Here is a 26,914-nt window from a genome sequence, read left to right as displayed (position 1 = left end):
CAGAGAGGAAACGGCTCGGCTCCTACCGCGGCGACGGAGACCCGGAGCCGCTGCGGAGCCGGGGCGGCCCCGGAGCCCCGCCGCGGCCGTGCCCACCGGCGGCGGCGGCGGCGGCGCCTCCCTCCCTCCCTCCCGCCCGCGGCGGCGGCGGCGGCCCCGCCTCGCGCGGCGATCAGCTGCGCGCGCGTCACGTGGCCGTGTCGAAGGTCACGGCGCTCACAATGGAGCTGTCGCCGTACGCGCAGGGCGGCTGGCGGCTCCTGGGCGACCCGCGCCGCGTCCCCCGCCGCGCCTACGCCGCGCTGCTCCGCGCCGCCTTCCGCAGCCTCCTCGGCCCCGCCGCGGCCCCCGCCGGCCTGGGTAAGCGCGGCCGCCCCGCCCCGCCCGCGCCGCCCCGCCCGGCGGCGGCCGCCCGCGGAGCGCCCGCGGAGCCACCTGCGCGCCGGCTGCGGCGCTGCGCGGCCGGCCGCGGTGCCCTGAGCCGGGTGAATGCTGCTGCGCGGCGGGTCTGCGCCTCCTGCCTGCACGGCCGCGCAGCCCCGCGCGCACGCCGGTGTTTATGTGCGTGCCCGCGCGCACGTGCGCGCAGGTACCGCCTGCCAGCGCGGGGCAGCGGGGGTGGGACGGCGCTGCGGCCGCGGCCGGCTCCGGGGTGCCGCCGGGCGGGTGTCACCGCTAGTGCGCCTGTGCGGAATCAGCTGAAGTTTGAAGCAGTTAAAAGCGGGGTGCGCGCCGGGGCAGCGGCTCGCTGCTCCGCGCCCGGCGCCGCCGGCTGCTGCGCGCTGGTTGCGCTGCCCGGCGCTGCGCGGGCTCCGCCGCCGTGTTACCGACCCGCCGCCTGCGCCCGCGGAGCCGGTGCGCGGCGGCGGCCGGGCCGGGCCGGGCCGGGCCGGGGGGCGGCGGGGGCAGCGCGGGCGGCGGCGGGGCTGCGCGGCGCGCACGGTCCCGGAGGGGAAAGCGAGGTTTCCTCGCGGTGCCTTTTTTTGGTTGTTTTTTTAGTGGGAAGGAGACGCAGATGCACTTAGGCGTGTGCCGAGGAATCCAACCGTTCTGGCACGGTTTTCGCGATATATGTAACCCCTTCCTTTCTCCTTTCTCCCCCCCCGCCCCGACACCTTGCCTAAACGCTCCGTGCTCTCGCTCTCAAACCTCAGATGTGTGTCACTTTGAAGTTCTGGTAGAAAAGATACCGTTCAAAGGGCGAGAAGAAGCCCTTAGTGGCATGTACCGGGACTTCGCAAATAAGTGTGTCATCAGTGATTCATTTATTTTAGACGATCCAGACCTGAAAGATATTGACCCTACGGTATTAAAACATTGCCATGCAGCAGCTGCAACGTGTATACTGGAGGCAGGAAAACAGAAAGCCGACAAATCTGCTATAAGGTACTAACACTGTGAAGCTACCTCATTTCTCTAGTGGCTGTTGCTTACTATAAACTATACCACTGACTTAATGTTAACAAAAAACTCGTAACGTCTTTTTTTTCTCTAGCACATGTCTAGAAGACTGTAAATTGGACAGAGAAAGAATAGAAGAATTTTGCACTGAATATCAGGTTTTTAAACCAATTTTACCATACTTTGTTTTCCTCTGGTAACAATTTATTTGAATCTAGCAGATATGTGCTTCTTTTCTTTTTTTCTTTTTTTTTTTTTTCAGAAAAACAAGGATACACTGGAAATCATATTAGGAAGGTAGGTCAGTCAGTCAGCACAGATAATTTGAGTTACAGCTACTTTAAAAGTGTCCTGAGAAACATACATCGGTACTTTAAGTGATTAAAGTATGAAACATTGCTCACAAATTTTTTTTCTTTAAATTTTTAACAGAAAACAACTGTTGAAATGTTCTTTTCCCCTTTCAGTAGTCTGTTCTTAAGTAACCTTTTGAACTTTTCATTAAACATTATAAATATCAGAAAAAGGTTCTCAACTTTATTGATGGACAGCTTTAGAAAACTGATTTTTTTTTTAAGTGTAGGGTACATGTAACTGTTGTGTCTTTCAGCATAGGCAGATCTCCCCTCCACATAACTGATGTGTCTTGGCGCTTGGAATATCAGATCAAGGTAATCTTAACACATCGGTGTGTTTCCTTAGTCTGTTTTAGTTCTGAAACCTGACTCTTTATATATTCTTTGTTTTTAAATTAGGCGAATCAACTTCATAAAACTTACCAACCGTCCTATTTGGTGACCTTAAATGTAGAGGTACTGTCTGTCTACTTTTCCCAGTACCCTCAAAGGAAAAAAAATGCAATCTCTTGACATTTTTTAATAAAACAGGTATTTTTTTTTTCCTTCAGAGCAATGATTCAGGATCACACCCAGATGTTAGCTTTAGTTGCACGATGGAGCAATTACAGGTACTTCTTTCTATCATCGTTGTTTGGCTCCAGTTGTGACTATATATATATTTTTTTAACTGTCAATCAAAATGAAAGTTTATAAACTGTTCTCAGCAAAATATCCAGGATTGGGAGGGTAGGAGAGAATCTTGTATAAAACATTGTCTGAATGTAGTCATCTTACCTTCTCAAATAAAGTTGTGTGGCAATTGATTTTAGTTGCATGGAAATAGTTCTCTCTACCTGCATAAATATTTTATCTGTTTTCTGTAATATTTATTTGGAAGGAAATTAATCAGTTTTCTGAAACAGTCATTTCCCGTGGTGTAGGGAAATTGTTAAGCACAATAGATCAATGATTTAAATACATATGGTGAGTAAGAATAGTATATGAACTCAAGGCTCTTCGGTGGTGTTAATGACATGTAAGAAACGTACTGAAACAAACGTTGATCTTTGCTTAGCGATTTAAATGTGTAACTGAACAATAGAGGTATTGTAATGCTTGAAAGTGACCAAACTGTGGAAGACTGGGAAGAGGGATTGGGGGTAGAGACAACCAAGATATTAAAACTTCAGATTTACACTGCTACTTTTTAAACATGTGTCTCCGAATTTCTCTTTTACTTACAAATAAGTGTTTTGATTTGGTTTGTTCACTTATCGGAATCTGACATACTTTGCCTGCAGAACGGCCTTAATATAAAATTGCACTCAAAATAATTTCAGGATTTTTAGAAATATATGTAGGACTTAAATGCCTCGACCAAATGTTAGCGTGAACCATCGTAATGGTGCTGATAAAATCTTCACGTTAAAAACAGTGATCTATTTTAGTCGGTTATACATGTTAAAGGTGTTTTCCATTAATTCCTACGTTTTACTATGTTGTGAAATGTGCAGTTATTTTAATTGTCCATCAGCTGCAACGTTTCTTTGCGGTACACAGTGCTGCTATTCCTTGTCATGTTATGTTCTACTGCTAGCTGACTTTTTACAAAATATTTTTATTCTGATATAATATTTCATCTCTTAGGATTTAGTTGGAAAACTAAAAGATGCTGCAAAAAGTCTCGAAAGAGCGACTCAGATGTGATGGAAGGAAGGTGTCAGCGTGTGGAGTTGAAGCACTCCCATTCCTAAGGGCGTCTTCTAAATGACAAATGTCTTTCATCTCTATTTACACCTTGTGACGTAAACTTTTCCTTTTTGTGAGTTCTTGGATGTGAATGAAGCGAAGTCACTATTTCGTGAAGGCAGATGCCATTCTTTGTTCCTGTCATGTTTTCATGAAAATTAACTCGTGGTAGAAATTCAGTTAACTGTTGTGTCTTCAAAGCATTCCTTCTATTTTATTTTGTGTCCTTTAAGTATTTATCGCTGATTATTTTTCTCTGGGATCTAATAAAGTTGATTTCCTCTTGTTCTGCGTTTTTTAATGAGTGGATTAGCTGTACCTAGAACTGCGACGCTAAATGTAGTATCAGCTACTTCAGAGGCGACCCCCTTCCCCCCCCGCGCTGCTGCTACCGCGCGCTTGCCAAATTGCCCATCGCGCTTTGTTATTTCATTGAACTGCTCTTACATCGCCCGTGCGATTAAAGGTTAGTCCCCGCCGGGTGAGCGGGAAAAGGACTTTCAGACAGTTTTATGGAGTCGGACAGCCTCGCCGGCAGCCCCGCGGCGGCCGGGCCGGGCCGAGCCGAGCCGAGCGCCGGCTTGCCCGACGGCGGCTCCGCTCTGGCGGCCTCCCTGCGCGCCCGCGGTGCGGCTCGGCGGGGCCCCGCCGGCCCCTCTCCGCGCCCCGGCCCCGACCGCCGCGGGGCAGCTCGCCGGGGGCCGCCCCGCGGAGCCGCCCGCACCTGCCGGCGGGCAGAGCGGCCGCGCAGGGGGGGCGCGGCGGGGCTCGGCCCGGCCCTGGCCGCCCCCGGCAGGCCCGGCGCGGGCGGGGGCGCAGCAGCTCCGCGGGCTCGGCGCGGTGCCGCGCCGCGCCGCGCCGCGCTGCCAGCCGCCGCGAGCTGCGGGCGGCACTTTGTGCTGCGCGGCCGCGCGGGCTCCCCGCGGGCCGGCCGCGCGGCGGGGCGGCGGCGTGCGCTGCGCGCTGCGCGCTGTTGGCCCCGCCGGGCCGCGTCTGGCGGCCGCCGCGGGGGCTGGCGCGGGCGGGCGCGAGGAGCCGCCGGCGCTGCGCGGCGCTGGGCGGGAAAGCGGCGGCGCGCGGCCCCTGAGGGGGGCGCGTCGCCCCCGGCGCCAACGGTCCGCGGGGCCACGGGGCCGCCGCCGTCCCTGCGCGCGGCGCGGAGCGGCGCGGAGCAGCCCGCGGCCACGTGCGCCAGGCGGCGAGGGCGTGAGGCGGGCGGGGGTGGTGCCCGGCGGGAGGCGCGGCCCGCCCGCGGGAGGGGGGGGCGGCGGGCGGCGAGGCCGCGCGTGGGGAGCGCGCAACAAGTGCGTGGCGGGAGGCGAGGGCGTGGGGCGCGGCGGGGGGGAGGCGTCTCGGGAGCTCGTGGCCGGCGGGCGGCGCGTGGGGCCGGCGGGGCCGCCGTGAAGGTGGGGCGGCGGGGACGAGGGGAGGGCGGCGCTGAGGGCGGGGGGGGGCGCGGGGAGCCGGCGCGTGGGGGGGCGCGCGTGGAGCGGGGCGGTCGCCGGAGGTGAGAAGCGGGGCAGGGGGGCGCGCGTGGAGCGAGGGGGGAGAGAGGCGGAAAGTAGGAGCGGAGGGAATGAAAGAAAGAACGGGAATGGGCAAAGCGAGCGCGGCGCGGGGGGCGGGGGGGGGAAGAAAAGGCGGAATCGGGATATTGTGCGAAGCGAGGAGAAGGGAAATCGCGCAGCGCGAGCGGCGGGGCGGGAGGGCGGCGGGGAGCGCGGCGAGCCGGGGGGGTGGGACGGGCGGCGGGTGCGCGGCGGCGAAAAGGAGGCAACGGCCGCGTGCGGTGCGCGCGCGGCGGCGGCGGCGGCGGCGGCGGCGGGGGGAGGGGGCGCGCGGCGGCGTGCGCGCGGCGGGGGGAGGGGGCGGCGGCGGGCGGGGAGGGGAGGGGGCGGCGGCGGCGGGCGGGGTGCGGGGTGCGGGGCTGGGTCACGGCGGGGCTGACGGGCTCCGGCTGCACCGACACTAATTCCCAGGCCACCCTTAAGGAATGAGGAGCCCCACGTGATGCTGGCGGGGCGGGCGAACTCCGAGCCATTTTGGGGACGGTGTCAGTTTCCACTGTGTGCCTTCAGCGTTGCATTTTTCCCTCCTCCACCCGCCCTCCCCCGTTTCCCCCACCAACAACTATGAAATAATAATAATAAAAAAAGAGACCAAGAGGCAGAGCAGGGGGAAGAGGGAGAGACAATGGGCTGGTGGAGAGAGAACCCATCCGGATTAGAAAGACTTTCAGCTCCCAGCTCCTAAGCCACCCAAAACGCAAACTCAGAGGGAGAGAGAGGGAGTGAGAAGGGTCGGTGGAAGAGAGGAGAAAACCCGGGTGTTTTGTAACTAAAATGAGCAGAGTGCAGCAGCAGCAGCAGCAATAAGCTTATTGCAATTGACAGCGTCTGCAGTTCATTTCAAGATGGCCGCTTGGCTCACATTCATTTTCTGCTGAACGACTTTTAACTTTCATTGTCTTTTTTGGCCGCTCCGATCATCACCCACCGGCTCCTTTTTCCGGGTATGTATAAAGCGAGGTGTCTCCTTACCAAGGGCGGGGGGCTGAGGGGGCTTTGCGGCGGTTTTCGGCTGGTTTGGGGGCTGCAAAGGGGAGCCTAGGTGTCCCCCAAGCTCTCCGTATGGGAAAAGCGCTGACAGTCTGCTCCAACCACACACACACACATATAGACACGCAGCAGCAGCAGCAGCAGCCTGTGCACTCGCTTTCGCTACGCACCCACATTTGCAAATTTTAGTTCCTTTCTTTCTCCAGATGCCCCCTAAAATGTTTCTGTGCACATGGTCCCCGAGGAGAATATTTATATTTCCAGCCCCTGCTGCCATCCCGGCCTGAGCGCCCTTTGTTTAAAGGCAGATTTTGATTAAACAGGGACGTTCATGAAATCTGGAGCTGCCTGGGTCAAGTGATTTCAGTCCTCTCCGAAATAAATGTGTCTGGGGGAGGTTAAAATGCCAGATAACGCACCCATTTTATAGAGATAGGGCCAGTAGGGGGTAGCGATCCTCCTGGAGGGGTTGTTAGGCTGCGGGGCAGCCAACAGAAAATGTTATTAACTTAAGTTGGACAAGTACTTGTGTGAAATTTGATGGTTTGTAAGATGGCGGTTCCCAGTTGTTTCCAATGTCTCCTCTTACATTTGTGCTTAAAATGCTAAAGTTTTTAGGTTTATACCTGCTGGGAGAGGACAGGGGTGACTAAAATTGAGAAATAACTTTTTTGCCGAGATAGCAGTTTGACTGTGATCCTTGGGAATTGGGGTGTGCGATTTGTTAGAGCCTTTGGAGCAAAGGTGATGTGCCTGTAGCACGTAGTGGTTTTTTTGAATTTCTTTTCTCTGACTGGTATTTTTTCTCCTGAGACCGGGAAGGGTAAATTAACATGAGATCCTTTGTCAAGTCTCAAACGTGTCATGAGTTGGCTCGTCATGCTGTTTAGAGGTAGCACTAGAAAGCTGATTGTGTGTGTTTATGTAATTGTATGGCCTTGGCAGTATATAACCTGCGTCGTTTCTGTGTGTTTACTGTAAATATTTACAAATAAAGAGGTAAAAAGCAGCAGAAAAATCGCATTTCTGTGAAAGTGAGATAGGCACTTTTCAGCATCTAGAAACTTTGAGTCACTCCTCCACCCTTCAAAAAAGTGCAAGAAAATCTAGGCATGTGTGCCCAGTTGCCAGCTGAGCATCAGATGGATTTTTGCATAGCCTGTAGTGGTCAGAGTAACTTATTTTATGGGACTGTCCCAAAGACCAGGGAGATTCTGGAAATACAGTTCAGTGAAACTGCTTAGAGTGCCTAGTTACAGCATGTCCTGTAAACTACTGAGGCAGACTTTTTTTTTTTTTTTGCAGTTTGCCAGAGATACAAAGTGTTGACCTACCCGATCAGTCAGATAGCTACAAAATTAACGTTTTAGTATATTTTGAAGTAGAGGGATTGTGTGCTTCGGATAGTGAGTTTTAGGGAGGTGATTTAAAGGCTGGAGGTCTTTTTACACTCTGTTGCCATTATTCCGGTCTTTCCTCGCTGCAGTGTGCTAGGCAAAGATATTTGAGCTACACATGCGTTCTTTGAAAGAAACACTATCCCTCCTTTAAAACATATGTGGACATTCTTAAGTGAAAGAGTAATAATAGACTTCCTAGGAAAGTAGTTCCTATTGAGAATAGGTGAAGATGTAGAATGACAGCTTCTTTATTACTGATGAGAGAGTTTTCCGAGTGGATGTAGGTGCAAAGTACACAAACCTATCTGAATGATGTTTCTATATTTTTTATGCATTTTCTCTTAGAGACTTGTCAAACCAGGTTTGATAGCTTATTGCCTTTATAGATTTTTAATAATGTAGCTGATTCTTAGCAGGGGAATGCACTTCTGTTTTTCTTCATTTTGACATAACCCGTTTAAGGCCTCTAAACAATCAGTTGGCTGGCGCTGTTTACTTCCAGCAAGCACTGTCTTCATATATTTTATGTTTAGTTGTTCCATGTGTCAGTGTGTAAATATATATTTTCCTGGTTAAGAGGCTGTTTGCACTGCCTGTGTGAAGTGTTGGTACGCCTCGTGTTATCACCACCAGCTGAAAAATCCGAAAGGATTTCCCTTGTACCAGAATACCACGTTCAGGTTGCTGCGTTTGGGCTCCGGGCGCGCACCCAGGCGCACACCCGCCTGCGTGTGGGTCTGTGCGGGTGGCTTCGGGTGAGCAGTTAGGTGCTTGATGCAGTTGCTGCATAAAATCACTGATTTCAAAGATAACTCATAGCATGTTGAAAATGTGCTAACTTTGGGCAATAAATAACCCGCGTTTAGGGGTTGCTTCGGCAAAACAAGTTTCACGGTTGAATTTAATCCTCCTCCTGTTAGGAAAGGGCTACGCTTGCGTGAAATAAAACGTGTTAATGTCTTAAAAGGTTTGTCCCAGGATGTCAGGGCTGGGAAAGAATTCTAAATCAGCCGACTTACATGACCTCGGTCACTGCTGGGTTTTTTAGTTCAGATATTTATGAACGATAAGGTATTGATTTTAACAAATGAAACACAGAACCGTGACAGCAGTCTGTCCGTATTTGAGTACCTAAAGAGACCTCAGAGTCGCTGGCTTCGCAGTACTGTGCTCTTCAGAGACTGAGGCACAGGAGCCTTTTCTGGGAAAAGCAACCCGTCGGTATCAGTTTAGAAGTAAAAAGTGGAGGGTCAGAGACCCTGGAAGCGACATTTAAAGGGCAGTACAGTGAAGTGTGGGTCTCGTTTTCCAGCACGGTGCTAGGAGCATCTTTGGGGATCTGGTCTCACTTGGTGCTTTTGCACTTTGCTTTTCTGTTTGTTTGCTTGATATCATTTGATATTGGGGAGTTTTATCTGCTGCTCGTTCAAAGCTTCTCCTGCAGCAGCGAGAGAAGTTTCCTTGCTAAGATCGCTCGTTGGCGCTGTGTACACTTCTTGAGAAATGTTGTACCCCTGTCCTGGACAGTTTGGCCGAAATTCAAAGCTTTGGGAAACCTTAGTGTATTGTCTTATTTCGCTGCCTAACATCGAAGTTTGCGAGTAGCTGGGGAGAACCTCAGGCAACGTTGTGTCTCGAGACTGCATCAGCTCACACGTTGCAGTAAGAGGTGGCTTATAAGCTCTGTCTCGGGGAGAGTGGGACCAGGAAAATTAGCTGGTGTACTGGGAGCACTGCCATGGGGGAATTAATAGTTTGCATTTGAGTAACACTGTTGTATTAAAATTTTCAGGATCTGTTTGACAGAAAATAATTTACTGTGCAGTTCGCGAGGCTGATAGGGGTTCCCCCCTCGTGGAGTTTTCCCCTCTTATTCCCTCTCATTTTAAGTTGTATATGTGCATATAACGTTAGTGCCACTGCCTGTGATGGGGGTTTATGGGCTGCAGACTGTGAAAATGACATTTGTTTTTCACTCTAGTCGCTGCATTGTGTTGACAAGGTGTTGATTTAGCTTTAGGAATGATTTGGTCACATGGTCCTTTGCATGTTGTCCCTAATGTACCGTTTAAAGTCGGTTTGGGCTTACTTCTTTTTCTTAGTGTGTTTCATTGCTGAGAAGGAGGTTTATTAAAGGATACAGAGTTTTGTTTTCTCCCACCCCAACACCTTACTCTGGTGCTGCAAATCTGTTTCCACCTCTTGCAAAACTTTGCAGCGCTCTCTCTTCGTCGGCGGGAGGCTTTTCAAATGAGACTCGAAAGAGGAGGGGGGGAAGGAAAGAACGAAGGAGAGAAAGAAAGAAAGAAAGAGTGGGAGGGGGGAGAGAAAGGAAGGAAGGGAGGAGAGGAGAGGAGAGGAGGAAGGGGAGCGGGGGGAAAGGGGATCCCGGCAGCGCGGGCAGGAGCCGGCTCGGCGCCCCGGCGGCGGTGCGGGGGGCTCGGTGCCCGGAGCGCGGCGCGGCGCGGCGCGGCGGGAGAGGGAGGCGGCCGAGGGGGAGAGCAGCGGTCTCAGCCCAGCTCCTCGCACCGAGTCGACGTGGAGAGAGGCCCCTGAGAGGATCCGAAATGGCCGAGACTCGGGAGGAGCCTCTTGCGCTCGCCTCCGCCAGGCTGAGACCCCGAGCCCGGCGCAGCCCGGCGCAACCCGGCGCCCGGGGCCGCCCCCGCCGCGCCCCGGCACCCCCCGGGGGGCAGCACCCCACCGCCGCCCGGGCCGCCCCCTCCGTCCGCCCTCCTCCTCCTCCGCTCCGCTCCCCTCCCCTCCGCTCCCCTCCGCTCCGCTCCGCTCCCCTCCCCTCCCCGCGCAGCCGGGCTCCCAGACCCCCGCGGGCTCCTCGGCTCCTCCACCCCCTTCGCCAGCCCCCGGGCCCCGTGTCCCACCCCCTGGCCCGGCTCGGCTCGGCCCGGCCCGCCCCCCGGCCGCCCCCCCGCCCGGCTCTCGTGTGTTCCCAGCGGTGGCAGGATGCCAAGTGTAAGTGTAAGTTGCTATAGCAACCCCCTCGGAGAGCGGAGCAGATCCGGATCGGCACCGAGCAGCAGCGGCAGCCGCCCGGACCCCCTCGCGGGCCGGCCCCGCAGCCCCGGTGCCCGGCCCCGCTCCGAGGTGCGTGTCCCCCCCGCCCTCCCCCGCCGCCCCTCCCCGCGCTCCGGAAATGCCAGGGCAGCCGCACCGGGAGGCGCTGGTTCCCCTTTGTGCTGCTCGCCAGCAGCCCAGTGCCCGGCCGGCCCCCCGGCGCCCCTCCGCCCGGCCGCCCCGCCGCGGCGCGCATCCGCCGGCCCCGCCGCGCAGGGCGCCCCGGCCCGCGCCGCGGGCAGAGCCGGTGCGCGGCCGGCGGGCGGGCCGCGCCGCGCCGCGCGGGCTGCCGCGGCCAGCCGCGCCTCGGCGGGGCGGCCGGGCGGCGGGGGCTGCGCGGCGGCCTGAGGCGCCGGCCCCGCCGCTCCGCGGGGCCGGAGCTGGGGCCGGGGCCGGGGCCGGGCCGCCGCCGCCGCACCTGGGGCCCCGAGCTCGTCCCCCCTCACTGGTCTCCGCGTGTGTCTTTCAGAGCCGCCTTTTGCCACGCCAAAATGCACCGAACAACCAGAATCAAAATAACCGAGCTAAACCCCCATCTCATGTGCGTGCTCTGCGGCGGGTACTTCATCGATGCCACGACCATCATCGAGTGTCTCCACTCCTGTAAGTACTGGCGGGCGCGGCGCGGCGCGGCGCGCTGCCCCGGCGCCTCGCACCTCGCCCCCGCGCAGCGCAGCGCCGCGCGGCGCCGCGCGCAGCACCCGCGGCACGGGCGGCAAGCGCCCCTGCGGCTCCCGCAGACGTGGGAAAGGGGGGACCTGGCCGCCTGCGAGTGCTTTTTGACAACGGCCCTACGGTCTTTGTTAAAGTAATAATATATGTAGTCCAAGTGTCTCCTTTTCATGTTAATTGCAGCTTATTTGAGTATTTGTTTAGCTTAAGCAGCGCGCTTCTGACAATGGACGATTTACTAGCTTGCATAGCTTAGAAAATCGCACCTCTATCTATGCATATTTCAGTATCACCTAGAACTATTACTAAAAGCCTTACGTCTTTGACTTCCAGTCTGTAAGACGTGTATCGTGCGTTACTTGGAGACAAGCAAGTATTGTCCTATTTGTGATGTCCAAGTGCACAAAACTCGACCGCTTTTGAATATAAGGTAGGAGAAAGATGTAATGTATATCATGTATGTCTTATTTTACTTTATAAGTGGAGAGTAGCAGTAATTGTGTTGATGTTATCTCTTCGTCTCTGATTTAAATCTGAAAGGACTTGTCAATTTACAAGCTAACCTGTGCGTATGCGCTCCCTTTGGAGTCTTGTCATTGATTGAAATAGAAGATTTCACTGGATGTGAGACTGAAAGTTTTTGTTGGTCTTTTTTTCTATTTTTGCCTAAGCTAGACATTGATACAATACCTTTTCCCTCGGTTCCATTCTCATGTATGCCAATCCGACAGTTTTTATCTCCACTTTCTATTTCTCATGCTTCAGTCAAACCATAGATCGTTGCTGTGAAAACTGCTGCTAAAAGTTTTGAAGCTAAAAGTCAAACCCTTTTAAAGCATACTTCTTGTTTCAGAAGTATTTTTTCAGTGTTACTTTGTCGTGTTCTGTCTCTTCTTTTAGAGGGGGAGAAACATGTTTTTTAAGGCCTTCCTTCAATCTGGGAGAATTATTTTTCAATTGCTATGTCACAGCTGAGGGTGTTTTTTTTTTGGTTTATTTTATAGCAGTATTTAAAATCATGTTAGTTTGATTATGAAGTTTTTCAGCTAAGTTTTCAGGAGTAGCGTTCCACTTTGTAGAAGATGTCTCATTGTTGTGAAAGATTACAAATTAGGAGCTGCCACTTGGATTAAAATATTGCTTCATCTGCTTAATTTTATGTTTTGGGTTTTATTTTTTTTAGGTCAGATAAAACTCTTCAAGATATTGTATACAAGCTAGTACCAGGCCTTTTCAAAAGTAAGTAGTTAAATCGTTTATATTCTTAAGAGCAGAACAGCAGAGACAAACTGCTATCCTGTATCCCTACCTGGAGTTACAGAGTGTATGCTAAAAGAAAAATATATGCTTTTCCATTTAGATGAAATGAAAAGAAGAAGGGATTTTTACGCTGCTCATCCATCAGCTGATGGTAATAGTTTCTCGTTCACAACTTTAATAAAATAGCACAGACCTAGATGCTTTGCTGTTTCCTTTTTATCTTACAAATTATGTACTACCATTAATGAATTTTAAGAAGTAAATTCAGTATGATAAAAGTTTATTGTTTTAACAGGTAGGTTTAATTCATAATCTTAGTATGGAGACTTTTTTTCTTGTTACTGAGAATTGCCATTCTTCCTGATTTGAATTTCAAAATGTAAATTATTGTGGAAATTTCTGCGCAGCTGCCAATGGCTCTAATGAAGACAGGGGAGAAGTGGCTGACGAAGACAAAAGAATTATAACAGACGACGAGATAATAAGCTTATCCATTGAATTCTTTGACCAGAATAGGCAAGTTCCAGAATGGCAATATTTTATGTTTATCTGACTGTTAGCAGCTACGTTTATTATTTGTTGTAATTGTTTCATTCCTTTTCACAGACTGGAACGAAAAGGAAATAAGGAGAAAGAAAAATCAAAGGAAGAGGTAAATGACTTTCCTTTACTTAGAGGAAACATAGCACACACAAACATCTTTTGAGCAGGTTTGTGGTTGAACACAATATATAGATATTTGTATCCAGAACAAAAGAAACACACATCCTATTATGGTACTAGGTAGAGAAGAGGTAGAATAGCTTCTTACAGCTATATATGTAAACAACTTTGAGAAATAAAAAAACCACCTGCAGTATTACTTTTAGGGTTGAATGTGATTTTTTTGGCATTCCAAAAATATATTTTTTAATCAATATGCAACAAAGATGTATTTTGGAAAGAGATACAGTGTGAATAGTAACTCTGCTTGCATATACAATTACTTACTTTTTTATTACTTTCTCTGGAACTATATTTTACCTTTTATTCCTGACGTATCTTTAAACGGCCCTCAAAATCATAGTAGTTCATAATTAAATAATGTGCATGCATTTTAAAAACTCACATAGAATATTAGAATATAATTTCGGTGGAAGTGATTGGTTGTTCTCAGTAGACTGATTTTCTTTAATGTATCATTAGGTGAATGACAAAAGATACTTACGCTGTCCAGCAGCAATGACTGTGATGCATCTAAGGAAGTTCCTGCGGAGTAAAATGGATATACCTAATACTTTCCAGGTACCTAAGAGAAAATAGTGTTTTTTTTTTTTTTAATTAATCTTGTTGTTCTGAATCTGCTAACGCTAGTTAACGCTCTTCTTAAATTAGTTTACTTTTTTGATTGCTTGTTTGAGTCAGCTCCAGCAAGCAGTAACCACGAAGTGTTTCCAGAGTGTGCGTTATGTTGACAGGATTAAGGGCGTATTTTTAAATATCTCACAGAAGAGTTTGGTGACCCTCTGTAACTTTTCTATGCTGTAAATATTGAGGTATCAAGAAATTGTTCTGTAACATATTTTAAAAATACCTTGTATTTACAGAAATCCTCTCTGCCCTTCCATTTTTGGTATAGCAAATTTTAAAGTTTCTAATCTATTGCTTTGGGGCTCCTTTCACCTCAAAGAAAGCATGTGTTACTGGTAAATACCTGTATGCTTCTTAACGTGAGGATTACTGTCTTAAATAGATCGATGTGATGTACGAAGAGGAGCCTTTGAAGGACTACTACACACTAATGGATATTGCCTACATTTATACTTGGAGACGGGTAATTAGCAGCGTGCCTCCTCTTTGGTCGCGACTGGCCATGGCCCGCGAGGGTGCTTACCGGGGTCTTCTCTTTGCCTTGCAGAATGGGCCTCTCCCTCTCAAGTACCGAGTGCGACCTACTTGCAAGAGAATGAAGATCAGTCACCAGCGGGAAGGCTTGAATAACAGCGGGGAACTAGAAAGTGACTCTGGGAGCGACAAGGCGAGCAGCCCAGCGGGAGGCATCCCCTCCACCTCCTCGTGTTTGCCCAGCCCCAGCACCCCGGTGCAGTCTCCTCACCCGCAGTTCCCGCACATCTCCAGTACAATGAATGGCACCAGCAGCAGCCCTAGCAGTAACCACCAGTCCTCCTTCACCAACAGAGCGCGGAAAACCTCCATAAATGGCTCCTCGGCGACTTCGTCTGGTTGACTTGCCAATGAGACTACTACCCCCACCCCTCATTTATATAGATCTCTCCATGCCATTACAGCTTTATAGATGCTAATACATGTGACTATCGTCCAAATTGCTTTCTTTTGTAGTGACACTGAACTTGGCTATAAAAGGCGGACTAGGTGACATTCAATATGGACGTTAATTAAAACGCAAGATTGATATGTAAATTGTTTTCAAAGGACTGGGAAGCAAACAAAAGTTACACCTTCACGTGTTTGGAATGATGTGGAGTTGTTTCCGTCCCCATCATCTGGACCTGGGACTCTCCAGAAGTTGATATAAATCCTGGGAAGTAGTTTGTTAATCCAGACTAACTCCTCCATTGCGTTCTCTTCACTTGTTATTGTTATTATGCTGTTTTGTGAACCTGTAGAAAGCAAGTGCTTTTTCATCTTGAAATTCAACAAAACGGAAAGAATATGCATAGAATAATGCATATATGTAGCCATGTCACTGTGAATAACAATTTTTGCGTATTAGCCATTTTGATTCTTATGTTGCATCTTTAATTCTCTGTTGCTGCGCAGAACCGATCAAAAGAAAAGTAAACTTCAGTTTTACAATCTGTATGCCTAAAAGCGGGTATTACCGTTTTATTTACTGACTTGTTTAAATGATTCGCTTTTGTAAGAATCAGATGGCATTATGCTTATTGTACAATGCCATATTGGTATATGACATAACAGGAAACAGTATTGTATGATATATTTATAAATACTATAAAGAAAATATTGTGTTTCATGCACTCATGATACGGTTGTTAAATTTCTGGTTCGACCCTTGCAGATGCCGCTTGTTTGAGCTTTGCTCATACTGCAAGAAACACTCTCTGTGTGACAGCTACAGTATTGGGAAAGCACATTCAAGTCTCTGATAACCTGGAGGCAATTGGCAATCTTAAAAGGTTTTTACTGGCTTTGTCTTTTTTCAGGTGATATATTTTTACGTTACCAAATGTTGTTGAAGTGATGCAGTGAAGAAAAAAAAAAGAGGGACATGGAAGTAATTGACCTGTTTGATTACATTTTTATTATTTTGTGTGGTGGGACTGTGTTTTTAAAAGCACATGGGATCATTATAGAAGCCATAAACTATTTGGTATAAATTTTAAGGAACCAGCAATTCGCTGGATGAAGGCATTTTATCTAAATTTGTTTTAATATATATGTAAATGGTACAGTACTAACTTCATTAAAATTTAACAGGTACTTTAATATTTCCAATAAATTGTGGAGAATGCCTCCTCTTTAATGGCCTGCACATAGGAGCATTTTATTAGAGGCTTCTAAGGGTATTTTTTTTTTTTTTAAGTAGAAGGAACTTTTCCAACATAAAATATGAACAGCCCAGAACACTTTTCAGTTTGTGCTTTGCTTTGGTCGAACTTCGTGTGTGTTCATCACCCATCAGTTATACATTTGTGAGGGTGTTTATTCTATATGGATATTGTTTCATGTTTGTACGGGAAAATTGTAGTTAAACATTTCATTGTCTCCAGTCTGCAAAAGAAGCACAATTCTATTGCTTTGTCTTGCTTATAGTCATTAAATCATTACTTTTGCATATAAATTGCTGTTATTTGTCCTGCTTGTTTTTATAGACCAGGTGATTGCAAATCCTCCACAAGGTTATTGCTTATTGATGTATAATGTCTTGTTAAACAAGAGTTGATATTTTTTTCCTGTAGTAAACATGTACAGTTCAATTTCAACAGTAAAAACTTCAGTTTTATATACACGAATAACTTTCATTTATAGTTGATCAAATAAATAAATAAATAAATAAAAGGGATAATTCATTGAAAAATAGCAAATGAGCTTTGTTGATAATGTGGTATTAAAGGACAAACATCTTGTTCTCATTGAAAGTCTTTGGGGGTCTATAAAAGATTATAGTGAGCGGAACACTATAGTGTTAAAACAACACCAAAAAAAGTCTGCAAATCGCCGTGATTTGTCTTGGACACCTCCCTCGAAAACGTTTGCTCTTCTTTATTTGACCTCGAGTAATTAATGGAAATGAATAAATGGTGTATTCTCACACTCCAGTCAGCCACACGTTTTACCTCCTATCTGTCCTAACTTAGTCCATGCTAAACTGCAGTGGGTGAGAAGGCTGCACGGGATTTCTGTGCTGGCTAGTGCCACGCTGTGCCTGTCCTGCTCTGGATTACTTTTTAAAGCATCGGTGGAACTAAATACATTATAATGTAAAGAGACCTCTCCATGCGACTGAATATGTATCTTGGCATGATTCCCTCAACTATGTGAGTTACTTATAATGTACTGTGTGAATTAATTCACACAAAGACTAACACTGAACCTGAAACAGGATTGTACACACTCATCAAACTACACTTATTTATTCTGGAAGTAGCTGATAATGTCAACTCTCAGCCTTACAACGGAACTGCTGCTGGTCCTTGCAAAGTGTCCGTGAGGAATGGGAAAAGAAATCGGAGGTGGATGATTCCTTTCGAGGTTCGTTAAGTTCTTACAGCCAGTTCGGTTTCTTCCAGGTCGTCAGAAAAAGAACAAACGTCTTCAGCATCTCTCTCGCCGGGGTACAGAAGCCGCTGGGGATGTTTGTGCTGCCGTGTGAAACTTGGGGTTTGTTGGCCCTGGGCAGATGGCATTGCGGAGCGGGTATATTGCTAAGCGCTTTCGGGAAGACGGTCAAAGATAACATCTTGATGGTCTACTCGCGGGGCTGTGCTGAATCGACCTTCCCGGGTTCACAGCAGCGGTTTTTTTTTTTTTTTAGGTATATATAGCGAACGGTTTTCGCTAGAAATATATGTAAATACTTATTATTTGGAAAGAATTGAATTCAGCTAGGAATACAGCAGAAGAATCTTCTCATTATCCGGCACTGAATTTATTTAAATCGAGGAGTAAAGCCAAAGTATGCTGCGTTTTTATTAGCTTGTTCAACAATCAATCTGTCCTATATGTGGAAGAAGGTAGAGGCAGGCGTGTTTTGCATCCGCTGGAAAAGTACGTTTTTCTCTCTTGGTCCGTCGCAAAGTGAGCTGCCTGGCTGAGCTGCCTGCGGTTCAGGCGCTGCTTTTGTGCCCGGCCACGAAGGGGGGTAGGTCAGCCCCGGGAAGGAGAGGGAGAAGGGGCGCGGAGAGCTCCGCAGGCGCCGGGGAAGGCAGGCTCGAAGAGGGGAAAGAAAAGCAGGAATATAAAAAAGAGAAGAAGAAGGAGTGTGAAGAGCTTCGTAGGCTGAGCTGTTTGCCCTCGAGCATGAAGCTTTGCTCCAAACGGGCCGCGCCGTTGTCTCCCAGCAGGCCGGTACCGGAGTGCGGGCGCAGTAGATGAACTGCGGGAAATCGGTCACGTCCCGTGAAAAAGCAGCGGCGGCGAGAGGCTCCCCGCGGCCGTGCCCCGGGGCCGGCCAGCGCCGGCGCCGCTACCGGATAACTTTATTCCAAAGCGTTTTTCTCCTTTTTTTTTTCCTTTAATTTTTTCCTCTTTATTTTTTCCTTTTTTTTTTTTTTCATTTGTAATGAACGAGGGCACCGAAATGCAAAAGCAGAGACGAATAAAGCGCCAGACGAACTTCCACGTGAAATGGCGTTTCCCGTCCTGTCTCCCCGGCCATCCCGCCGCCGCCGCCGCCGCCGCCGCCGCGGAGCCTCAGCCCCGGGAGGCGGCGGGGCCGGGCAGGGGCCGCGGAGCCCGGGCGCGCCGCCTTTGCGCGCTGAGCCGCGGTGCCACCGGCTGCCCAGCAGCACGTCTGGCCGGGCCCGCGGCGCGGGGACTCCTGCAGTTCCCGTCTTTGCCACCAAACCGATCCGCGAGGGTCGGGCTGCCGCGGCGCTTTGCAGCCTCGGTGCGGGGAGGCGGCCGGCTCCGCGCCCGCGGCAGGTAGCGCGCCTCGGCGCGGCAGCCCCAGCCCGCTGAGTACCTTGCACCCTCCCGATTTTCCTCTGGTGAAATTCTGAGACAATGTTTACACAGATAAGTGTTTCCTGTTTCCGCTGTTAATTTTTAACGTTCTTGCTTCTAGTCTGGGTACTTGAAACGGATTTCCTTTATTTTACTATAAACAGTTTCTTTTTCATGTTTTCTGAACATCTCCTGCCGAGAGGACGCCGCCAGCAGAAGGTGCTCTCCCGTCGGAAGGGCTGGCGGCCGCCGCCGGCGCGGGCTGCGCGGCGCGGAGCCCCCGGGCGCCCCGCGGCCGGCCCACCGGCCCCGAGGATCGACGCCCGGATGCCCGCGGAGACGCGGCCAGGGCGCGCTCTCCCCGCCTGCTTGCGGGCGACGTTTCTACTTAACACTGACACGCGTTTAAAAAATATAATTTAAAAAAAATCCGTAACGGGTGCCGCGGGAAGGACACGTAATTCCCGGCGCAAACGGAGGTTTTTCCCGGCGGGGGGCGGGCGGGGCAGGCAGCGCGGCGGAACCTCCGCGCCGCTTTGCTGCCGCGGAGCCGGGCCGCGCCGCGCCGCGCTCGGGCAGCGGCGGGCGCGGAAAAGCCGCGAGCGGCGCTGCGGGGGCGGTACCGCCTCGGGCCGCGAGGCGCCCGCCGCCTCTCCCGCGCCGCGCCGCCGCCTCCCCCGCGCCGCGCCGCGGAAGTTCCGCGGTGGGCCCCGAAACGGCACCGCGCCGCGCCGCGCCGTCGGCGGGGCGGGACAGGAGCGCGACCCAGCGCGGTCCCCGCGGCTCCTTCCTTCGGGCCAGCGGGTGTCTAGGGAACTACGCGGCAGCGGCGGGCCCCGCGGCCGCCCCGCGCCGCTCCGCGCCCCGCCGCTGCCGCCGCCGCCGCCGCCGCCCGCAGAGGCCATCTTGCGCCTGCGCAGCTCGGCCGCGTCGCGCCTGCGGAACTTCCCCCCGCGCTGCCGCCAGATTCGAACGGGGCGCGCGGGGGGCGGCGCGCGGGACCCGCCGCGCGTGGGCTCCCCCGCCCCGTCCCGCCCCGCCCCCGCGGCCCGGCCCGGCCCGGCGCTGCCGCCGGCTCCTCGGACCGCGGCGCCCCGGCCCCCCGCCGGGCCGGGCCGGGCCGGGCCGGGTGGGCGCGCCCCGCCGGCCGCCCCCAGCCGCACCCACCCTCCGCGAGGAGCTACGGAGCGCCGCTCCCCACGCGCGCTCCGCACCGCTCGGCGCCCCGCCGCCGCCGGGCGGACCCCTCCGTCCTGCCCTCGGGGTGCGCCAGCGAGCCCGAGAATTGGGGATGGGCGCGCCGGGGAAGGGGGATAGCGACGTGCCTTTGCGGCAGCCCGGCGCACGGCCCTGTGTCCCCGTCCGCCGTGACACCGGGACCCCGCGGTCCCTCCCCACGGCCCAACCCGGCCCTGGGGTGCCGCGGGCCTCCCCGAGCGAGGGGAGGAGGTCGCCGCCGCCATTTGGCGCTTGTATTTGCATGGCCCGCAGCTGAATATCGCCCCTCGGCTGCGGAGACAAAGCGCTGGACGTCGCCGCTGGCCGGGGATGCGGGGGCTCGGCCGCTCGGTGAAATCTCCTCGATGGCAGGGAGGCACTCTTCAATTAACAGCAGCCAGCAGGGGCATTGAGCCCTTCCCCCTCCGCTCCCGCGCCGGTCTCCGCGCCGCCGATGTCTGCCTCCCGCGCCGCCTCCCCGGTGCGCCGCGGCCGAGACCGGGAGCGGGAGGCGCCTCGCTGCAGCCGGGGCCTCCGCCGGGCTCGGCTTCCCTCGCTCCTCCCGCTGGACGTGGGGGAGATGCTCGCTCGGTACCTCCTCGACGAGGCTCTTTCTAATCCGTGAGAAAACGCCGTGCAAAAGGTCCTGCGGCTATAGGAGGCCTCCAAAACGGGCCGATCCTAAAAAAAAGAAAAAAAAAAGGAAACAGAAAAAAGGAAAAGGGAAAAAAGAAAAGCAAAAACCCATGTACATCCCTCCCTCCAATAACCAAAACAGCAAACAACGACACAAACACGGCGCTGCGGGAGGATGCTGGCACTGCCGAAGGGCCCGGCCGGCCCCGGGGTGCTGCGAGAGCAGAGCCGCAGCCGAGGCAGCGGCGGCTCCGCGGCGCGCAGAGGTTGCAGCCCCCCTCGGCGGCCTTTTCCGCGCGAGGCTGGGGGCTGCGGGCTGGGCCGGAGAGGGGCGGCTCTGCCCCCCAGGGATGGCATCCCCTCGCGGGGCCCTGCCGCTGCGCCGGCGGCAACGGGCCAGCGGGCTGCGGGCAGAGGACGCGGCGCCGCTGCGCTGCGGGGAGGCGAGGCCGCCGCGGGCAGGCCAAGGGCTCGGGGAAAGCCACCCCGCACCGACGGGCTGGCAGCAGAGGGGACCGGCAGCGGCGAGGGAGGCGCTCAGCGCTCCCAGGGATGCCTACAAGCCACGAGCTGCCATTTTGTCTCTTTTAAGTGGGTTGCCTTTCCCCTTTCCTGGAGCTGGGGAGCAGCGCGGTGGCAGCAGTGGCCCCCTCGCCCTGCGCTCGGCGGCCGCTCCCCGAGGGAGAGCCCAGGGCTGCGGGGAGGCGGGCGGTCCCCCCTCGGGAGAGCGCCGCCGGCCCCAGCCTCGCCGCTCCTGGCGTTTTCCTTGCCACCTCCGCGCTAGGTGCTTGGGGTTTGCAGGCTGTTCAGCTGATTTGTTGCTAATAGCAACCACACGACAGCGATTTGCAGCCTTTGCTGCTGCTGGTGCCTCTCGTTACACCTTCTTCTGCAGAGCGGGATGTCGCCGAGCGGCTGCTGCGTTTCCGCGGCTGCCGGGGACAATGTCGGGGCAGGGGGACGCGGCGGCGCGGGGCATCGCGCGGATTTGCTCTTCCCAAATCCAGAGCGAAATAGGGGCCCGGCACCCCCGCCTCAGCAGCCCAGGCGCCGCGTATCTCGCATTGTCTGGGCGCATTGTTACGAACTGCCAGCGCCCGCAATCGTAGCAGCATGGGTGGGTGAATCGCTCGTGTTTTTACATAGATAGATACGGGCGGCGCTCAGCGCCAAGGCGGCACACACCCTTCCCCGGAGCAACAGACACAAAGGAAGACCTCATTACTTTCAACTCCCCAGAATAAATTAAGCTCCGGGTTTCAGTTTTGGAACGTCCCAAAATATTTGTCTTTTTTTTTCTGGTACTGCACAAGCGCTGACGGTTCCGCAGGAAACCAGAGGTGTAACCAGATGCACGTGGTAGAAAGGGCTCAGCCCTGCCAGCTTATATTTCCTGGTCCCATCCTGCAAGTCAACCTGAAATGTTTCACCCCTTTCCAGTGTAATTATCCCTTGTTATTTTTATTCTGCCTTTGCCGAGTGCAAATCTCTTGCCTTAGTGCACTAATCTCCGCTGGCCAAATCTGCACGATTTATACGTTTACGAGTTACAGATGCCTGTTCAGCTGCCAACGCCGTGTTCTGAGGTGAAGAAAAAGAAGAGCTCCTCTCTCTAGTAGGTTTGAAATGCCTCCGCGTTTCTGTCATCGCCTCACAGAACTAATTTACTCCATAGGAAGGTCTGACAAATTAAACTCATTACCAAAAATCCGAAGAGAGGACCCAGAATATCGTGAGTTCCTGGAGACCCGAGCCAAAGCTCGGGCAAAAGGCAGGGAACACCCCACTGCTATGATCCCTCTGATGGAGTCCTTGCTAAAATCTGGCAATGTCAAAGCCAAACTTAAATTTGAAAATTAAATTATTCACTCTAGTGATTCAAATATTATATTTTAATACAGATACACACGGAGTTGGGGATCCCTCACTCAGAAAAATATATTCTGGAGAGCGTTTCAGTTTTCTAGATCCCATTCGCTCTTACTGACCTTTCCATGCTTAAACACACCGCTTCCAAAAAATCAAGCACTTTAAACTCTGAACCATGGGAGAAACCTGATGAGTGTGCGCATTGCTCTTCCCACTAAACATGCCTAGTCGTGCGAGCCCAGAATTAAAAACTCCTTTTTGTGTTAATATATGCTCAAAGCCTGTTTTTCTTTCTTCTTTTTAGCACGCCTAAACAATTTGCCTCGCAAGTGGCAAGTGGTCAGCATGATGCGCTCCGAGAGCCAGCGAAGGGGGCTTGGAGCGCCAGGCGCCGTGGGGCAGCGCCTCGCAGTGCCAGGGGACACGGTGGGGTGGGAGCTCGGATCCGCCAGCTGCGGGATCTTCGCGGCCGCGGAGCCTCGCAGCGGGCTGGCAGGACGGCGCACCGAGCACTCTGGGATGCCGCAGGGACCTCACCGCCTCCAGGCGCGGAAGCACCTCACCTTCTCATGCCTGTCGCGCAGTTTCGGGGCGTCCTCACGCGTTTACCGTACATAGCAGCGGCGCACGGGGGAGCCGTGAGAGCACCTGAGAACGGTGCGCGGGCGCGGAGCTGAGGCGCCGCGCTTTCAGCCCGCCCGCGCCGCGGAGCCGGTGCCGGTGCCGGGGACGGGGACGGCTCCGTCGGGCGGGCGCCGGGAGCCCGCGGCACGCTGCCCCGCAGCCCGCGCCGCCCCAAACGCCGGGCAGCCCTGCCCGGCACCCGCCTGGGCAAAACGGTGTTTCCCCGCCCCGCTGCCCTCGTGTTTCCCGCTGAACCAAAGGCTGAGCTTGAGAAACACCCACTAGAAAGTGAATATATATTATTAATTTAGAGAATTGTTGATTTTTCCCCCGGCGTGTGGTTTATTTTTTAAGCTGAAGTGTGCGGTAGTGCAGTCGTTACCAACACGACCCGCTTAAGGATACAGGTTTCCTATTAATAAGCACTCAAGCAGCCGGCAATGAAGTCTCACAACTACGTCATTTCCATAAATGATTTTCCGTCTTCAGTACTTTTGCGAGAACCGGAGACATTTCCGTAGACCGTATTTGCATGGTGTTTATTCCTCATTATTATTATTAACTATGTGAGCAGACTCTCAGTATCAAGGAACGAAACGTAACAGCAGGCTTGGGAGGTGTTCAGAGTGTGTTTTGCTGCTTCACAACTACGCGAAGCAGTAGACTTAATTACACAGATAAATCAATTTATCTGTAATCGACACATCTGCTTTAAAAAAAAACCTCTGGAAGTAATTCTTCACCGTTTGTTTATTTTTTTATTTAACTTAAGAACAGAAATAAGTGTAAAGAAATGTGTTTAACAGCTGTTCCCTTCTCAAGTACACATGGTGATAATTTCCCAAAATACTTTCTGTGACAAACGACCTTCTCACCAATCTGATTTAACTTGTCTTATTTATTTGTAAAGAACAACAAATCGCCAGTTTTGTTTGCTTAAAGAGATATTTTTTTCGCATTAAATACTCCTGGAAACACGTGGCTCATTTTAGACCATAATACTGTTTATGTTAGCTCACCTCATTTTCAGATGAGCAAGTACAGGGATTATTTATTAGCATTACGTGTCTTTCTTCCACTTTTTCAAACTTTTAAAATGTGGCTGAAATAATTGCTCCCTTCAACTTCAAGGTATGAGATAAAACTTTTTATTACCTATCAAATAAGGCGTTTGTGCCGTGTGGGTCATCTGGTTTTGTACATTTAGCACATTTAGTACTCTTGCAGACCAAAACACCAGCCTATGAAATCATGAAGACACCATGCGTTAGAGGGTGGGAGGAAAAAAGGAACATTTTTTATTGAATAGTAACTCTGGCTGTGAATCATAATTTCACTCAGAGCAGCTTGATCGATAGCAGAGTTCACTAGCAACTTCGTTCACAAATATCCAGCGTCTTGGGAATCGCCCTCAAAAGATACAGGAGCAGATGCGGAGTCTATTTGTATTCCAGTCTTGAGAACCTTGATTTTATTTTTCAGTCCCACCGCTTGAACCAGTTGCTGTAAGGACCTCCAGGGCTGCATTTGCCCAGAGAGGTAAGCATCCTCTGGCTGACCCGCTCTGAAGTTCGTAAGTAGTCCTCGGACACTGAGCCACTAATGTGCGGAAAGTGGAAGTCAGTCCCTAGGCTGCCTAACACAGTGGTACACTTCGGAAAAAAAATACTGTTTGAAACGTAGGAAGAGTGCTTGAGCCTGATGAAGCCAGAAAGTTGCTGGCTGCAGGTCTTCCCTAGCGCCAGTGCCCCTTTCGGCGCTGGCCGTAGCGCTCCCCGTGCACTGAGGGGTCAGAAGCTGCCGGAGAGACAACGGCGTCCCGAGCAGGAGCAGCAGGAGCGGGGCTGGCGCGGGGCGCGCAGCGCTGCGCGGGCGGCTGCGGGCAACGGCCGGCCCCCGCGGGAGCGCGCCGCTCCCGCGCCCTGCCCCGGCCGCCCTCCGCCGCCGCTGCGCGCCCCGCCGCGCCGCTGCCGCCCTCCGCCGCCCCGCGAGCTGCGCGGGCGCTCCCCGGCCGCGCTTGCTCTCCGCGCAGCGCAAGAGTCCCGGAGCGGGAGCGTAATGCCATAGCGGAGATCCCCGAGGAGGAATCGGAGTGATGAAAAGAAAAGGGAGGGGACAAAAAAAGGGAAAAAAGTTCCCCCTCCCGAAGCATGAAGCAGCCGTGGGGGCGGCTCCGGTGCGCTGCTGCCGCCCTTATCTTCTTTTTCTTTTTTCCCCCCGTGACTCGAGTGACAGCGACAGCCGGGTAGGGGGGTCCCGCGGGCGCGGAGGGCAATGCTATGACTCAGCCCGCGTAGCACCGGGGAGTTCCCGCCCGCGGCAGGCCTGCGCTTCCCTGCCTGCCGAGCCCTTCCCCCTTCTCCCCGCCGGCCCTGCGGAAGTTGCGCGGGGCGGAGCGGGGCGCGGCAGCCGTCCGGCGACCGGTCCCAGCCGGGGCCGCCGCGGCGCGGGGTTGCGCGCAGGCGGTCGGAGAGCGGCCCACGGAGAGAAGCACGGACTCCCCTGCCCCCGCGCAGCCCCCGCGGGCGCGCAGCGGCGGCAGCAGCTTTCTGCACTCCGCCTGGGCAGCGGGGAGCCCTCGGCCAGCGCCCCGCGGAAGTGGCGCCGTCCCGCTGCCGCGGGGCACTGCTCCGCGCTGCCCTCGCCGCCTTTCCATCCCCTCCGACCTCATGACGTGCAGGAAAAACATCTCAATTTTGAAAGCGAGCAGCCCTTGCGGTACGGCCGCCGACGCCACCGCTAAATGTCAGCGGTGCGGCGCCGCGGGGCCGCCCCCGCCCGCCCCGGCCCGGCTCTCGCCCAGGCCGCCGAGGCCCCCGGTCCCCGGCCCGCCCCGCGCTGAGCTGCGCGGGCGGCCGCGGAGCCCGGCGGCCCGGCCCGCTGCCCCCGCCGAGACCCCGCAAGGCCGTCTGGCCCCGCCGGCCCTGGCCTGCCCCTGACCTTCCCTATCCCATCCCTACCCCTCTGCCCATCCCCTTCTCCTGCCCTTCCCTTCCCTGTCCCTATCCCCACCCTTCCCCTTCTCCTGCTTTTCCCTTCGCCATCCCCATCCCTATCCCCATCCCCATCCCTATCCCTATCCCCATCTCTATCCCCATCCCTTTTTGCTTCCCATCCCTTCCCCATCCCCATCCCTATCCCTATCCCCATCCCTTTTTGCTTCCCTTCCCTATCCCATCCCTTCCCCTTCCCCACCCCCTGCCCTTCCCTTTCGCATCCCACCCCTTCCCCTTCTCCTTCCCTTCCCTATCCCATCCCTATCCCTGTCCCTGTCCCCATCCCACCCCTTTCTCCTGCCCTTCCCTATGCCACCCCTACCCCCCCGCCCCCGGGCCCTCCCCGTTCTCCTTCCCCATCCCACTGCCCCTCTCGCAGAGCTCCCAAGGGCAGGCAGCTCCCCGTGCCCAGCTCCCTGCGAGCACAGCTCGGCATCCCCATCCTGCTACACATCTCTCTTGGCGCCGGTGCGTGGGCACTCGCGACAGACCCGCAGCAATACGCGCATGACGCCCTCTCTCGCTACGGACACACAGCCCGCAGACGTGTGTCCCCCTGCGCGTCTGCACGCGGGGAGCGACACCCCTGTCTCCGGGCACAGCCTCCCTGCATCCACCGCACACCCGTGCAAAGCCAGCCGCGGGCACGCAGCGCAGCGCCGCGCACTGCACCGCCGCTCCGCGCCGCGCAGCGCAGCGCAGCGCGCCCCGCGACCAGCCGCGCGCCGCCACGCGCGGGCCGGGCCCGGCCGGGCTGCGGGGCGCGCGGCCGCGTGATGTCACCAGGCGGCGGCCCGCCCCGCCCGGCCCGGCCCCGCCCCCCCGCCCGGCCCAGCTTCCGCCCGGTTGCCAGGGAGACGCGTACACAGTGCGGCCCTGCGCGGGGTGCGCAGCCTGCCGCGGCCGCGCCGCCGCCGCCATGAGCCAGAGGCAGGTTCTGCAAGGTAGGGCCGGGGCGGCGGGGCCGGGGC

At 53.9% G+C, this 26,914-nt stretch overlaps 2 protein-coding genes across 9 annotated transcripts in view; both read left to right on the top strand.

The window, feature by feature from the left end:
* Positions 1 to 179: 179 nt before the first annotated feature.
* Positions 180 to 16,508, top strand: BMI1 (BMI1 proto-oncogene, polycomb ring finger). Its single transcript, XM_068934581.1, has 14 exons — positions 180 to 360; positions 1,275 to 1,386; positions 1,496 to 1,559; positions 1,664 to 1,698; positions 2,309 to 2,368; positions 10,991 to 11,124; positions 11,527 to 11,623; positions 12,377 to 12,432; positions 12,554 to 12,604; positions 12,861 to 12,969; positions 13,060 to 13,105; positions 13,639 to 13,737; positions 14,186 to 14,266; positions 14,351 to 16,508. The coding sequence occupies exons 1-14, from the start codon at positions 222 to 224 to the stop codon at positions 14,678 to 14,680; spliced, it is 1,413 nt and encodes a 470-aa protein (XP_068790682.1). The 5' UTR covers positions 180 to 221; the 3' UTR covers positions 14,681 to 16,508.
* Positions 16,509 to 24,954: 8,446 nt separating this feature from the next.
* The window catches only part of SPAG6 (sperm associated antigen 6), a 46,703-nt gene continuing 44,743 nt past the window's right edge, over positions 24,955 to 26,914 (top strand). For 5 of the 8 annotated variants that reach the window (XR_011139592.1, XM_068934576.1, XM_068934573.1 and 2 more), the window contains exon 1: positions 26,770 to 26,887. Coding sequence is in view for 5 of the 8 variants with exons in the window: in XM_068934576.1 (XP_068790677.1) it covers positions 26,863 to 26,887 (25 nt within the window). In the remaining 3 variants the exon portion in view is untranslated. Of the gene's footprint in view, positions 25,193 to 26,769; positions 26,888 to 26,914 lie in introns of those variants that run through there. The other 3 variants (XM_068934578.1, XM_068934580.1, XM_068934579.1) reach the window with 3 other exon arrangements.

Source organism: Struthio camelus, chromosome 2, assembly GCF_040807025.1.
Source record: "Struthio camelus isolate bStrCam1 chromosome 2, bStrCam1.hap1, whole genome shotgun sequence".
Taxonomy (NCBI): domain Eukaryota; kingdom Metazoa; phylum Chordata; class Aves; order Struthioniformes; family Struthionidae; genus Struthio; species Struthio camelus.
The sequence above is the reverse complement of the archived record's forward strand: the minus strand, read 5'-3'. Positions and strand labels throughout refer to the sequence as shown.